Source organism: Diadema antillarum, unplaced genomic scaffold, assembly GCF_040938485.1.
Source record: "Diadema antillarum isolate AM-2024a unplaced genomic scaffold, OU_Dant_1.0 seq00001251_RagTag, whole genome shotgun sequence".
Classification (NCBI taxonomy): Eukaryota; Metazoa; Echinodermata; class Echinoidea; order Diadematoida; family Diadematidae; genus Diadema; species Diadema antillarum.
The window spans coordinates 279,603-295,639 of record NW_027272037.1 but is presented as its reverse complement, the minus strand read 5'-3'; the positions used below and the strand labels follow the sequence as shown (position 1 = coordinate 295,639).

Sequence of the window (16,037 nt, the reverse complement as noted above, 5' to 3'; positions counted from 1 at the left end):
TGCCATCGGTTCTCAAGGATTTTTCACAAAATTGCAGGAATAACAAACACGATCCGTCCTAAATACCAATAATTATAATTACTATAATATGCGTGTTTTTTTTCGCGCTTTCTTTGTCTCTCTCTCTCTCTCTCTTCAAAAACCAAAGTTAGATCTTTCTTCAGGCTGTAATATATATGATTCTCATTTTCAATAGCATATGGACATTTATAATTCAGTAAAAAGGTTGCATACACTGAAAGTAAAATTTATTTGCATGTCTTTCGTCTTGATATCGATTTCAAAAGAAGACATATCCGAAGAAACACACTTCGATTTTCAATATTCCTGCTAGTTACGCAATGTTTGAAGCTAACAATCTCTCTCCCTCTCTCTCTCTCTCTCTCTCTCTCTTTCTCTCTCTCTCTTGTTTATAATAGGATAACTACAGAGTAACTAGATACTGCAGGGCTTTTGCTCTGGTGGCCCGTCCGCGGCTCCTAAAAAAAAGTTACATTTGAAATGTTGGCGGCCCGGAAAAAAAAAATGTAGTAGCCCGAAGTAAAAGGAAACTTAAAAATCAATTTGAATCTTAGCTGTCCGATCGGGCCACTAACAGATGACCTTTCTGGAAGTTTGGTGGCCATCAATATTTAGTTGCCCCGGGCCACAGGGCCATCTCCTAATGTGGAGCTCTGAACTGATGTAGTTTATACCATTTTGTTGCGGATGCAAAAGTAAGTGCTCTTAGCAGGTCGAAGTTTTGTTAATTATAGTCTTCTTTTACGATAACATGTGGTGGGTTCCTATAACTTCCTTTAATCTTCGATTCCGACTTTACTGGTTTCGTAAATAACTCAGAGAGTTTGTATCAAGGTCATTATACTCCCTTTTATCACTCAAAAGAGGTGAAACTGTAGGGAACTCTTGTCAAAGTTTATTCAGGAAATGATCTGACCGTAAAGCGAGGAGCCACTGTAAACCAAGGAGGTAATGGTACAGCAGTGTACCTCCTTCCAATAACGTGTTTTTTTGCAATCAAAAATCTTCGAGAGATTTAAAAAAAGGAAGAACATTTGAAATTATGACGAACGAGCTTGCGAAAGATAGCGATTAAATTAACTGGAGTGTTAGAAATTATCATATAAGAATGCGCCATGTTAGCCCACTATTTACCTCCGTCACGTCGAAAAGATACACGATTATATAATCGCCCCCCCCCCCCCCCCCCCCCCCCCCCCCCCCCCCCCCCCCCCACCGGCCTTGTTAATGGTACATTATCAGCGTGTAAACCTTCGGTGTAATCGCTAAATACGCACCCCTTGAAAACCTTTTGTTTGTCAACGATACTGCGCTAAGTAGTCCTCTATTTGTTACAGAAGTTGATTGTTCGGTTAAGAAATAAAAATCCACTTAAACGAGGTAGGTGTAATTGCAGTTTAATCAATCAGATCGACCATAAAACACAGCCTACTATAACATGTGGGGCGATTGCCGCTGAGTTGAAGTTACTTCAATTAAACGTTTTCTGTGTGACATTTTTGACAAATTTGTGACAGCTGAGCCATTCTTGCTTCATTTTTCGAATGTCTTTTTACGCGATGGCAACAATTTCATAGGTTACTTTGTTGTTATTCAACTATTGTAAGGCATTCATTGTGCAAAATTAGATTGAACCTTGATTATTGGTAGAATATCTCGGGCAACGAAATACTGCACCTAAAAAATCTATTTAAGGATAACCACAGATATTAGCACCAGCCAGCACGTTTTCGTATCGAAGGACTGCTTTTTCAGCTGTAACAAAATCATTGATTTGGTTGAAATACCATCAAAACAACTATGTAAATGACTATGAATTTCCTTTGAATACAAATAATTATTCGAAACAGAGTATAATGCATGTGATTTAACAGAAGAAAAAAAAAACACACACACACATCGTATTCATACCCCGTCAATGCAGCATTCTGCTTGAAAAAGCAATGCTGCTCCGGGACTAAGAAGAAAAAAAAAGTAAAATATTCAAACAGAACTTTTATGAATGGAATTTGACCGATAACCTCACAAGACAAACGGTTTGTTTATCGGAATGCAATTGCTTTATTTCTTGTTTTTTATGGTATATGGCGTTATAAATAAAGTAAGGTACATATTTACTGCATATTTATAATGGCTTTAAAAGTTCGAATCTGTACAGTAGAAGCGTGTTTCTAAATTCTAGGCATGGAGATCTGTGCCGCCTCCCAAATTCCTGCACTGGGCTGAAATTTGAAGGAAAATCCTGGCTTTGATTGATCGATTGATTGATTGATTGATTGATTGTTTGTTTGTTTGTTTGATTGATTGATTGTTTGATTGATTGATTGTTTGATTGATTGATTGGTTGATTGATTGATTGATTGATTGATTGATAGACTGATTGATCGATTAACTGATTTTATTTCGGCATTTCTTTTTCATACATAAATGTAACACATAATGTTCCTTCGTATGACATTATAAAAATCAGATGTAAATCAGTGAATATTTGGGGAAAATTTTTAAAGTTTGGAGAGTTATTACGAGTTGGCACTTTTGTGTGATCTCGGTGTTGAGCGACTTAACGGTCATTTTTTTTTTCTTGTTGTTCTCAAATTTTTTGGCACAGACAAAACGTATCTACAAAGAAGGACATGGACAAACGTATTACTCTTATCATATACCAAGAACTGGTCAAGATAAAATTATTCTCGGGAGAAAAATGAACACTTGTGAATGGAGAGCCGCTCAATACCTACGTCACACAAAGTTGATACATGTGATTTGTTTTGCTGTCTAAGCTTTAACATTTCATAAATTTTTTGTGTGTGTCTGATTTTTCCCCACGTTTTCATTGATCTACTTCCCAAATTTTTATGTTTTCATACAAAGCAACATAATATGAGGATGGAATTTCCCTTTAAGTGTTGTTACACTAGCATTTACCGGTGATTCTCATATCAAAAATTCGCTTATATAATTGCCTTAATCAACATACAGGGCACGGGAAAGGAAGGCGAGAGTGCGAACTGTCGCATACAATCGACATGAGCTCTTCGGCGTCGACGCGAACGACGCACTAATAAATTCAATGGTATAATCATTACTGAAACATTTTTGCAACACAGCTTGCTTGTTATGCATTCGTGGCTGGGAAGGTCTGGCATATCATGGTGATCGCATTTTCATCAAAAATTCTGTTTCGTCGTCGAAGAGGTCACGGTATGAGCAAGAGAAACTTTCATGTACATTATATATCGTTTTGATTCATAAAACCAATTTGATAACTCGGCGGAATAATGATCTGATATTTACACGTAAATAAGACCGACAATAACCTCCCGCAATCTATATATACGTGGCCCTAAAATAACCTTTTGATGGTGCATGATTATGTTTGACTGGAATAGAGACACTAAACATTGTACTTTACTGCTAATCTGCAAATAGCGTGATCAAAATACACGATCCAGTAAGGGGCGTAAAGCTGAATTAGATTCGTATCTTTAGCAAGCTTCACCATGGAGCTTGGCCCATCTTGGTCGTTTCAAGGCTATTGTGAGACAAAAATCTTTGAATATTGTAAGTCATGGACGCTGCACAAATTACGTAAAGGACAACAATATAAAACTTGACATCGCGGCACATCTACGTAGGCCCTATAAATAACATGCCTGAGTTTCGAAAGTTTTAAAAAGTAACCAAATTATTTAAAAAAATCACTAAATTTAGCAGGACTCATGTGAAACATTTCATATTGATTCAAAAGCTCTGAAAATAATCATTGTAAAAACAAACAAACACAAAAGTTGCATACATTCACAAAAATACACACACTAACACATAATATCGTGAAAAATGTGATAGACATAATATTTCCAACAAGCATATCAAATCCACTACACATTCAAACTCAAATATATGAAATATATCTGTCTTTCATTCAGTTACTAATGTAGATGTTCCAAAAAATAAAATAGTGGGACATTGTAACACAGCAGGTTGGACTATATCTGTAGCTGTAAATCTGATGGAATTTTTAAAAAAAGCAACAGCGGGAATATTGTGGAGCAGAACAGGAAAGAGAAGTATCAGAGACGGGGAAGAGATGAAATGATATAAGTAATCACGGGAGAGGTAGTCACTCCAGACTGGACTAAAATGTGCCTTGGACTGGGACTTGGACTCACCTCCGCCGTTCTTGTAGCAGAGATAGGGGAACCTCCACACGTTCCCGAGGCCAACGGACGCTCCGATCAGGGCCAGGAGGAAGTCCAGCTGACTAGTCCAGGTCCCACGCTTGGGCTTCCCGTCCTCCTTCTCGCTCTCCAGCTTCTTGGCCAGGAGTTCCTTGTTCTCCGTCTTGCATCCGTTTTCGACGACCACGGGCGGCGGGGTCGCCAGAGTCTCGACTTGGGGAACCTCGTTGGTGTCAGTCATCATGGTTGGTAGCTGTGTGATCTGGAATTGAGAATGCGGAGATTAATCAACGCGTCTTTAAGCCTATAGCAGGCGATAGGCGATAACGGCTGAGCCTGATAGGGCCAGCCAAGTCATGTGACCAACCGAAATTGGTCGAATTGTGTCCGAAGGTGACGTTAGTAAAAATCGTATCACGTGGAGCCCTTTTATGTGCACAGAAAGAAACTTACGAAAGCGAGGGAGACATGAAAGTGAGAAGACAGACAGACAGACAGACAGACACATTCTGAAGACCTCAGGGCTCGATGCTATCTCTTTCTTCCTTTCTTTTTTTTTTCTCTCTCTCTCTCTGGTGGCCCGTTCGGGCGTCTAAAATCTTTGAATGTGAAATTTTGGTGGTCCGAAAACGAAATGTAGTGGCTCGGAATAATAGGAAATATAAGCCAACGCCAAGGTCGATTCTTAGCGGAGTGCAGATGGAAGCCGAAGGTGAGGAAAAGAAGTTCAAAATGATGGGGGAGGGGGGGGGGGGGGGAGGAGATGAATAGGGGAGAAGGAGACAGGAGGTAATGGAACAGCGAACATCCCATCATGTTACTACAAAAATGTATTATCTTTATAACCGCACCTTAATGGGATGGTATAGTTTTGGCTGAGATGGGATTTCAGCTTTTAACATTTTGCGCGATATTTAGAAACCACTTTATGAAATGTTAAAGAGCTAACAATTCTACGTTTATTTGATGAAAATTAGTGTTAAAATGGCTGAGATATCCAAAAACAAAGTAAAACAAAGCAATCCTAATAAAAGGTGTGTCCCACCTTTTATCAGGATTGCTATGTTATGGACATCAGCCATTCCAAAGCCAATTTTCATCAAATAAACTGAATTCTTCTCATAATTATATGTTTTTTTCATATTTCATAAGAGGTTTCTCATCATCTCACAAAAAGGTTTTAAATCTGAAGTCCCATCGCAGCCAAAACTATACCGTCCCTTTAACGAAAGTTTTGGCACATTTCATAACGTATTACTTTGTTTGTTTGATCATGACTTTATTCAAGTTCAAGACAATGTGAACGGAACATACTAAAAACAAGGTCCATCGTTTCAGGTAAAAACAAATTGCTGGTTTAAACACTTAGCCTACATATAAAACAGTTATAATGTGTGGGAGCAGTAAGGAAGGATATACGTTGCCTTCGTACGGTTTATAATCCGCGGAAAGTTTGTATACATCGAATCTAACTGTTTAATTTTGTCCTTTACATCTGTTTGCTGTGCATGGGTATTTTCGATTAAGATGGCATATTCACATTTGAAGGCATTCAACTGCATACTCTCTCTTTCTCTATTGCAGGCCTACATTTGTAGGCCTACATAGTACAAGAATATAGAGATATATGAGTGTAATACATAATGCATATTTACATATTTCTACAACCATTTTATATTCATGTTTTATTCGTATATATCAAACAAGGTATTCTTCCCCTTTGGTTGCAAAAAAAAAATGTAAGTTTATCTGAAAATTGAAGAAGAAAATAAAAGCGTGCCCTTAAATGCCGAAATGCTGCACTTAGGGTACTCCGGGCAGACTAGAGATATGGGTTGTGCAAATGACGACGGGTTCAAATCATCCATTGCATACTTAAGTTCCTATGGTTTTTCCTACCCCCTCCCCCTTCTTCTTCTCTCACAAACATATCCACAAACGTACACACACACACACACACACACACACACACACTCACACACAGATGATATACAGGAACACTTTTCTGGCACAGGTCGGCTCTCATAAGAGGTTGGTTGATATTTTCCCAATCTCCTGGGTATATACATCACCAGGACTGGTCGAAAATCAATATGGACAAGTTCATTTTGAGAGCAAACATAGTACGTTTAAAGAAATCAAAAAGACAAAGCAAAGAACATGAAAAAAAAAAGATATTCCGGTGGTTTTGGAGCATCTACGATCTAGACAGACCACATGCAGCTTCATGAAGTCGCCGCAACCTTTCGCTCAAAGATGGGGGTGGGGGTTGGGGGGGGGGGGGGGGAGGGATGATATCGGAAAATTCTGATAACACAGATCGCATTGGAAACTCGATCGCCGAAAACCCTATGACCGACCGACAAGAAGATACCGCGGGGTCATCAGCCGATGCCTGCTTCACGGGCCCTCGATACGATTTGCTCTGGCTGCTGATACGGTATATGGGTCGATGGGGGTACGGTAGAGAGGTTTCGTGGGTGCTCGGGTTACCGACAAGGTCGACTCATGTAGGACTTGATTTACGGCTGTCGCGTGTCTCTGGTCACGTGGTGCTCTCGAAAATGAGGGCGAAACTTCAGTATCAATAAATGCATGTTGTTGTTGTTGTTGTTGTTGTTGTTGTTGTTGTTGTTGTTGTTGTTGTTGTTGTTGTTGTTGTTGTTGTTGTTGTTCTTGTTGTTGTTGTTGTTGTTGTTGTTGGCTGTTGGCTGTTGTAATTATTATTCATTTCCGGGACATTCAATTTGTTGTCTTGATTTAAGCTCGCATTAAAAAAAAAAAAAAACCGAACGGAGTATAAGCGATAATCAAGTTTAATGGTCTTTTGGAATTATGGTCAAAGCAGGGAAAAGTCATGTGTAGACCGAAAGATCGGTCTGTATCTTGTCGTCGGGGATACATTCAGGACAGACGGATTTTTCTGTCTAGGAAAAGTGTAGAAGGCTTGGGTAGAGGAATATCTCGAGATCAGACAACTTACCAGATTTCATTCAAACGTGGCATCGAGCAGTTCTCACTCGAGTCATATTAACACACAAAGGGAGATATAAATTCTGTTCTCAATCACTCTCTCTATCTTTTCTCTCTCTCTCTTTTAATGTAGTTCGTAATTTTTTAATCACTACATTAGACCAGCATCGCGCCTGGAAAACCTCGGGAGACAAATGGCAGTGAACTTGAGCAAAATTCGATCATGCATCACAACAACGCCCTGAAGACGCTGGGCTTCATCTGTGCTTCATCAAAATCTTACAACGCACCATCTGGGTCCGAACTTTGGTGATATGCACTATCAGGTTTTTTCCCCCTGGGTCAAATCTTGCGAGTGTCAGGTATTTATGAGAAGTCGCCTTGATAAGCACCCTATGAATCGTTTATCAGGTATGTGCCATTTTTGAGCTCACATCGCCAGGTAAGATCTTGCTCCCGCAGCCATAGCCGAACTAGATTACACGAATTTCTTTGGGGGATTATTCTGCGTACGCCATTCCAAAGTTAGTTTCTGGGGGTATCCAGAAATCTAGCGAACAGTTTTTCTCCTATCACTATTCTTCTCTTTCTCTCTTCTATTCTTTCATTAATTCAGAAAAAGAATTTGGTCTACTAAAACTAAAACTACTAAAACACTGATCAATCCAGTGCTTATTTACGGCGATATATATAGGACAATTTGTCAACCAGTTGCAATAAAAGCGACTCGACGAAAGAATTTCATCAATTTGAATACAAATTTAGTCATCGAAACAAAGGAGTATTACCACCTTGATTCCATTAAATAAAAAGACTCGACGGGCCAAATCATCGGCATTAGGGACACGAAAAGGGCCAAAGTCCCCATCACCCGTTTTCTTGAAACTTCGAGATTTTCTACACCTCCAAGAGAAAGCTTGAAAGCGAGAGGTAGAGATGAACTTTCTAAAAGGCTGTGGGTCGTCAATACTTCCTTCGTGAGTGACTGTCGGGCTGTTTGCTCACAAAAGCATATCTTACGAATTCGCTGAAACGTTGTTAAATTGTAATAGACACATGATCATTTTGCCATTATCAGGCTCTGAACGAAAAATAAAACAAAACAAAACAAAACTCGTAATTGTATACAGAACTGAATTATTGTTATTTCATCTCCGGGAGGCAAAAGACCGTTTTCGTCAAAGACAGGGAATCCTATCTCGGTAATGTTTTAATTGCTGTAATTGTCTTAAACTAATCAAATTTATTACAAAACTATAACATATTTAAGTCGAGAGGGGTTTTTTTTTCCTATTATGTCACGTAAGCGTTTCTAACGTTTACAGCGAATATGGAGTGACATGATGAGCGTGTAATAACAATACTGCTGCACTGGAAGATTATGTTCTCCTGGAGCATAGACCAGGCAGGGTGTATATAGCTCTGTTGTCGTCACACCGACACGCCTCGTTCATCACCATGACTATAGTATGCTATCTATAACATTAATTAAGGATAGGATTTAACGTGGGATACACACACCGTACACGTGACGGATATTCCATGAAATATCGACACTACTACTCCATCAGATATTCGATCACATATCCCGTCCTCACTAGGTCTATATTGCGGCGTATACCTGTACAAATCTAAAGCCAGGTATCACGTATAATTATAGTAAAGCCAAGCAGTGTGCTACTTCAGTCCGAAAAAAAAAATAGTATCAATATCAATGATGTCTCAGAAACGGTGCAAAAAGTATAAATGATATACTACTTTGCCCGGGGTGATATACGATAGACGGGTGTAATCAAACATGGCAAATGGCAGCATATCAAACGAACCATCATCCCGAATATTATACCCAATCCCGTAATTCATGATGCCTAGAAGGGAAATGATCGAGTAGTATATACCAGCCTGTAGGCAGCTCATTGCCAGCTGCGCTAAATACACAAAATGTGCCAGAAACATTTCGTCAAAATTTTAAAACATATTTTTAAACACTCCGATTAAAAAAAAAAAAAACATTTCTCATCTATCAAGGAATGTAACATGGTACACCTACACGGTATCGAGTGTGATCAGTCCCATCCTTATTTAATTTGTACTATGCATATGTATATATTAAAAAAAATACAATTATGTTTTCTTCATTTTTTTTACTCATCATAACATGTATTTTGTTTATTTAAATTTTTGCAATTATTAGAAATATGTTCTGCTTATATGTTTTACATAATTTTCTGTTTATTTCATGGAAATGAAAATAAATTTGAACTGAAATGGTGATTTTATTTTCATTCAATTTCATTTCATTATTTCATTTCCATTTGACATTTGAATATAAAAAAATACTGTCAATGTTCTTTAATCAAGAAGAGTAAATCTTCCAAGAAAATTAAGGAAGACTATCAAAATTTGAGGGAATTTGATTGCTTTCTTGTTTGGGGTTTTTTCGGGGGGCAATCTATAACGTCATGGCGGATGCGTGTATTATTGATTGCGATGGATATAAAGACGTCACATGGTTTTAAGACAATGATCAGGCAACTGGTATGAAATTGGGCCTTTTTAAATGTCATGGCAATGTCAATATGTATTAAACTCTTCATAGAACTCAGGATGTCACATGTTTACGTCGCTTGTCAGTTCATGTCTTTCATAACAAAAGATGGCAGTTATGACTTCACGTCATGTTCCCATAATAATACCGTTTATATAGGGGATAGAAAGAAATTATATGACATTGACAATCCTTCTGTATTATGAGCAGTGGGGAGTCAGTTGCGACCTGGTTACGACATCAATAATGTTCCATCAATTCCACGGGATATGGCAATTTCCACTCTTTCATAATTGGCGAGAGAGCAATTGTATTCTATTTTCTGACACGACCGATGGGCCACTAAAGTATTAAAAAGGGACAGACGTCATCTTTCTTTTCTTCCTGTAACCCGTCGCTCTATTGTCGAGACCCAATCAGCTCATTCTATGTCAGCCTTGTCCGTATGCTTGGCAATTAAAGTCTCACAAAGGAGAAACGTTACACCATTGTTGAGCAGCAAATATATCTCCAGAGAGAAGGATGTGAGATGGATGTGTCTTTTGTTTGTTTGTTTATTTGTTTTTCATTCCAATTCATTTTATTTCATGTCATGTCATGCCATACCCCGCGCTAGTAAAAACCGTCGTCGTTCTATTCACACATTAAATTTTTCATTTCCACTTTCACTCCGTCATAGCCCACAAGACCCTAGCCTACCATACACAATAATCATGACATTGCTGAGCCAGCCGTTCTTTTTAGGACGAACAAACGACAACATTTACAAAATTAACGTACAGTAGTTGAATGTTGGTAAGATGGGGAGGTAATAGCTGACAGGACAAAATGCTATGAATAATACAGCCACGTGGATTTTCCCTCTTCCGACAGTCCGCTGCACCACTTAAAAACGGGCAGAGATGGAATATGATAATCATGTCGCGGAGGCCTCGGCGCGTGCAGCTGCCGGGCGTTACTCATCGGAGCATATTTTCATTCATAAAAACCGTGGTCCTCGCCAGATGACCGTTAGATGACCTTCTACTACTACTACTACACACAAAGGGCCTCTGCATCTTCGATGATTGCTAACGAGGATGACGATGGAGGGGGGAGGGATAGGATGAGGATTGTTAGGGAAAACCTGATGTATTATTGTATGCCAAATCTCATCCCATCTCTCCTCCCCCAATCCCTCCCTCTCTCTCTCTCTCACTGCATCCCCTCTTTCAATCACATCCTTTCCCGCCATCTCTCCTCAAAGCCAGTCATCGCTAAGTTCACAATAGTGCGCGTGCCTCTCCCTTCTTGACAAAGAATTTCAGACGGGACCGGCGATTTACATGTGAGATGAGGAAGGTTGGGGGGGGGGGGTGGAGGAGGGATGGAAGCCTCCTCTCTCAATCTACCTCCCCCTCACTTTCTACCCTCACTGCCGCCATTTCTTCTATCCGCACGTCAAGAATGGATTTATGCATTAACGCACGATGTACAACCGCATGCAAAGCAAGGAGTGTGGTGCGATGTCCATTGCCCATCTCATCATCTAATGGGCAGAAAACAATATTCGATATAGAGAGCCGACGATTTCAAAAGTTTCATACTCAGAAATTCAATATAATACTATGAGATGACGAAGAATAGAAAAAACAAACAAACAAACGCGCGTTTCATCTACTGCTGTGTTATCCCGCCATTCACTGCTGGGTCTCTCCATTAGCAACGAAGGAAACATCTAACGCACGAGGAAAGGCGAAACATGAACAGTGCTTGGCGTGAGGCATTTGAGAGAAAAACCACTCTCTCCCTGACGTCACGCGTGGAGTCGACTCGGGTCAAAATGGCGACAACATGGGTAGGCACCGCCTCTTCGCGTTTTGACTTGTAGCCCTTTGCTTCCTGTGAAAAACAGTCAGTGTAGCTGTCATCGAGGATATAACTTAACATTTCTTTTAGAGAATGTGAACTGTTGTGCGCGATTGATTTTTAGCGTGACATAAAGTTAAACCCATAGGCTTACTTCCCCTCTGAACCTGATGTGACCATAGGACAAATGCCATCTTAGCGACTCCTTTTTAATGTAGGCGTATACTTTTCCAGTCTTGACATCGAAACGTTGTGATCCCCGATATGCAAAAGTACGCGGCAACGTTTGCCTGGCACAAACGACAACTGCTTCACATGACCTTGTCCTTAACTTTTCTCCGACTCCAGAGTTGAAAGACGGGAACATTTCCGCAGTGTAGATAATGATGGCTGCATCACGATCTGTGTCCATAAACCATTTAAAATTGCTGTTCAAATTTGTGTGGCCTCATAACATCAATATTCCTACCTGCTCCTACCAAACGTGATTATCCTCGTGACCCGTTTGATAACTGCTCGTGGTAGGATGTACAGGGGTATCCCTCCCACCCCTATTGCTGCATCCCTTACCCCACCCTCATCACAGCCGCAAAGTCCAAAATTACGGCAGTCTATAACCTACAAACAAGAGGTATTTGAACCCATCATACAAACAAAACTGTTTGTTGCCGCCTATCAAGCTTTGTTAAAAAAAACTTATATCACATTTTTGAAAACTATCAAATCTGCAGCATCCGTATGTCAACAGGGCAATAAATCATATTACATCGTATCTAAGGACTGGAAACACTGGAAAACTTTTTCTTTTTTAAAGGTGAGGTGACATCGTCTGATACAAGCATGCATTTTCGTGGACCTCTCAGTTCTTTTTTTCCTCTCTCTATTCGAAAACGTACAGTACCTTTGTATTATGCCAGTACGCATGTATTATCTTTATGTGTTGACTATCATCTATTTTTCACACAGTCGAATGTATGCCTATGATAATAATTCCAGATTTGATTTCTATGTTACGTTTTGTTGAAAACTAGAAGAATAAAAATAAATGAATTGAATTGAATCTATGTGTAGAACTTATTTTTATGTTTCCATCGTATTTTGAAAGTGACCTTCAGTTGAGTTCGATCGTTCAATAGTTCGATCAATGAAGGGCACCACTTTTTAAGTGTTTGATGTCACCGTGCATCCTTATTCCACTGAATTTCTTTCGTGACTTGCTGCGTAATGGTTTTAGTTACTGACAGTCCCACACTGATGGAGTTACGAGTCGATGATTATATTGTCATTAATGTTGACATGATCGCGTTCGGAGCAGACATCGAGCAAATAGAGGTGCGTTTTTTGTTCTCATGGACACAATATTTCCTTTTATTGCCTCCAAGCGCCGAAGGCCAACTCCTTTACAGAAATTATTTCAAACACAAATTGTCACTCTGCCAAAAAAAAAAAAAAAAATTCCATTGATTCTCGGAGACCATGGAATCTTCTGCTATACAACCCATACGGGGTAAACACATGTTAATAAAGTAATGCTATACAGGAAGTCGGCCTATATATACATATATCATAACGATCCAAAGTGTCTATGGGCTGAGCATTGATTCGTGACGGTGCTAAATGAATTTCAGCTAGCTTGACACAAACAAGTCACAACGTTGCCGTTTGAGCCACCAAGTCTCATTAGAAACGATAATACGTGGAAGGAGGAAAGTTCATTTACAAGTAAAATGGCATCTGTCTTACAAACTGCAAATATAAAAATTTAGAAAGTATACAGAAAGTCTATATAAGTCACTATAGAAAGTGTAATTTGCGAAATAAGATATAGGGGACAAATTTTGTCGAAACGTTTTGGTTTCCTCAACGCCTTTAAAGCCTCCATACATACTAATTCGTCGTATATCAGCAAGGCTGTGTATATGTGGCTGTATTTAAAGCGGAATGATACCCAAATATACAAGTGCATTGAGCGAATGCAACAATTGTTTAATTTAGTTTATTTTATCATTAAAAAATGAAAGAACACTCACCCCTTTCAGAAAGCAGGAGATATTAATAGGCCTACATCATTACCATACAAACATACGCCGGCAACATGTCGAGGGAATGTGTGCTTTTAATAAACTATGAAATTTTGTAGAACCCTCTCTATACATGTTTTTTTCTTTAAATCGTTGCCCTGTTGTGACGTCATGAACTGTTATTGCAGTCTCTTCATTCGGCGATGGCTACAGAAAAAAAAAACTGTAAAACTTCACTGACGTGTTATACTTATATTGCTGCAGTCACTCAATCTATGCATACACACACACACACATACAAACATCATAGGGTTAGACTGTATTCGGGGAGCAATCCCCTCTATCCAAGTGTAAAGATCCTCATCAACAATACAAATACATGCACGCACACACACACACACACACACACACACACACACACACACACAAACAAACACACACACTCACACCCACACACTCGTTAGGGTTATGCAGGGTTGTTTCGCTGTTCCGACAGCTCTTTTAAAATTCAGCCTCATTTACTGATGGCATATTTTGGTACCAAAATAATGAACATGCCCTACATAACATTTCCCTACAAGCTGCCGCAGAGTTATGAGGTCGACAACATTCCCTGACATCCTACGTTAATCTTTAATGCGTAGGATATGTTTTCTAGACCCCATCCCCCCCCCCCCCCCCGCCATCATGACAGGATCGGGTTCGTCAGCATGAAACACACATAGGATCCACAAAGAATCGAATGCAATGTGAGATTTCTGTCGTATTTGCAAAATTGAGGGATACTACCAAGGGATGTTTAATCCACACCATGCACGCTCGAACCGGTTTTAATAAATATGACTCGGTAGGATTTAATGGCAGTGGTTTTATCAAAATCCTTCGTAGAGAAAAAGGTTACAGATATTCAAAGTTTAAATTTTATGGAGTGTGTTTTTTTTTTCTTTTAGTATCATCAAGCAAAACTGTAAATCCAAATTGGATGAGATATCGTCATCATTTCCTTTCTCATTGAAATTTGCATACTTAGTACTTGATTTCTTTTACTAAAATAAAAATCGATGTCCCTTTTTGACATGAACTCACTGAGATTCGTATCATTGTAATCTTGTAAAACAGTTGAAATGGACTTTCAGAGGTAATGAGGATGTACTTGTTGTATCATTGCCCCGAAACATTATCTTTTATGATATTTTGTGTGTGTGCGCGCGCGCGCGCGCGCGTGTGTGTGTGTGTGCAATTCGATGGGAGAGTTGTAAGTGAATAAAACCTGAGTGCTGAAGGCATAGGGGCGGGTGGGGGTGCATGTTGGCGTGTGTGGGTGGTGTGTGCGTGTGCGTGTGTGTTCTCGCAAATGGGGTCGATTTTTTTTTTCTTTCGAGAAACAAGCAATGGAATATGCCCAGTTGCCTTGAGCAAACTATCATGTCGGCGTTTGGCGGGCATTTTGCGAGAACTATGTGTGCTAAAAAAAGGAAAAAAACGGATTTCGTGTCTTTGGTTAATAAAAAAAGAGTCACAATGTAAGATTGACATTATTTTGCACAATGTTTGTGTATACTGCATTTTGTCTTTCTATGTTTTGTTTTTGTTCTGTGAATGTGAATTTTGTGATATGAAATTGAACGAAATTCGTATACAGAATAACAAAAAGGTAAGATGGTCACACCATGATCACACCGTCACCTCTTCTAACTCCAGTTGTGACCACAAAACATGTGAAACCTAAAGTAATGGTAGAAAAACATGTTTGTCTGTTTGTTTGTTTGTTTTTCAGGGTTTTTTTTAAGTTGTCAGTTGGTAGTATTACTCCTCTAGCTATTTCTTGTCACAGTTGGTTGCAACCAAAATGAAGAACTGACGAAAACTTGCATATGAAACGTTTGAATTACATAGCTTTCCTATCTCACCGGTGTGTTCGATTTTGATGAATCCCTGGGTGCGATTCAGAATGTCTGGGTTTACATTTTTTTTTTTTTTTTGGACGTGATGTGAAAATTCACATTAAAGCAGGCAAGACGGAGGAAGTCTGCATGGAAGTTATACTCATTCACTCACTTCTCTTTGCGTCACGGATTCTCTCCTGTATAAAGTTGCATGTGCGTGGTTTTGTACTTGACTCACTCCACTGCGTGGTTGCAACATATCCACACATGAGATAGTACTTACGACTTGTTCGGGATCTTGATCGAAACGCCACATGGGGTGCCCCGAAACACGTGGAGACAAGAGTGATGTCCGCACAGTTTGTATGCAGGAGGTCTATCAGACGACCTGCTGAGGACAGCACGTGACATCTTATAAGCTACAGTACTATTCCAAACCATGTTCAAGGTGCTAGTACCATTTCAACTCACAGTGATTTCATGGAAATCATAATATTTGTACGATATGTGTATCCATAATAATTTTATGTGCATGTATAATATGTGCAGGTGTGTATATATA

General features: G+C 39.4%; 1 protein-coding gene across 1 annotated transcript in view; it reads right to left on the bottom strand.

The window, feature by feature from the left end:
* The window catches only part of LOC139745315 (sodium- and chloride-dependent GABA transporter 2-like), a 92,676-nt gene that overhangs the window by 66,090 nt on the left and 10,549 nt on the right, over positions 1-16,037 (bottom strand). Inside the window, exon 2 of the mRNA XM_071655714.1 lies at positions 4,191-4,461. Within this exon, the coding sequence (XP_071511815.1) occupies positions 4,191-4,443 (253 nt within the window). The 5' untranslated portion in view covers positions 4,444-4,461. The remainder of the gene's footprint in view (positions 1-4,190; positions 4,462-16,037) is intronic.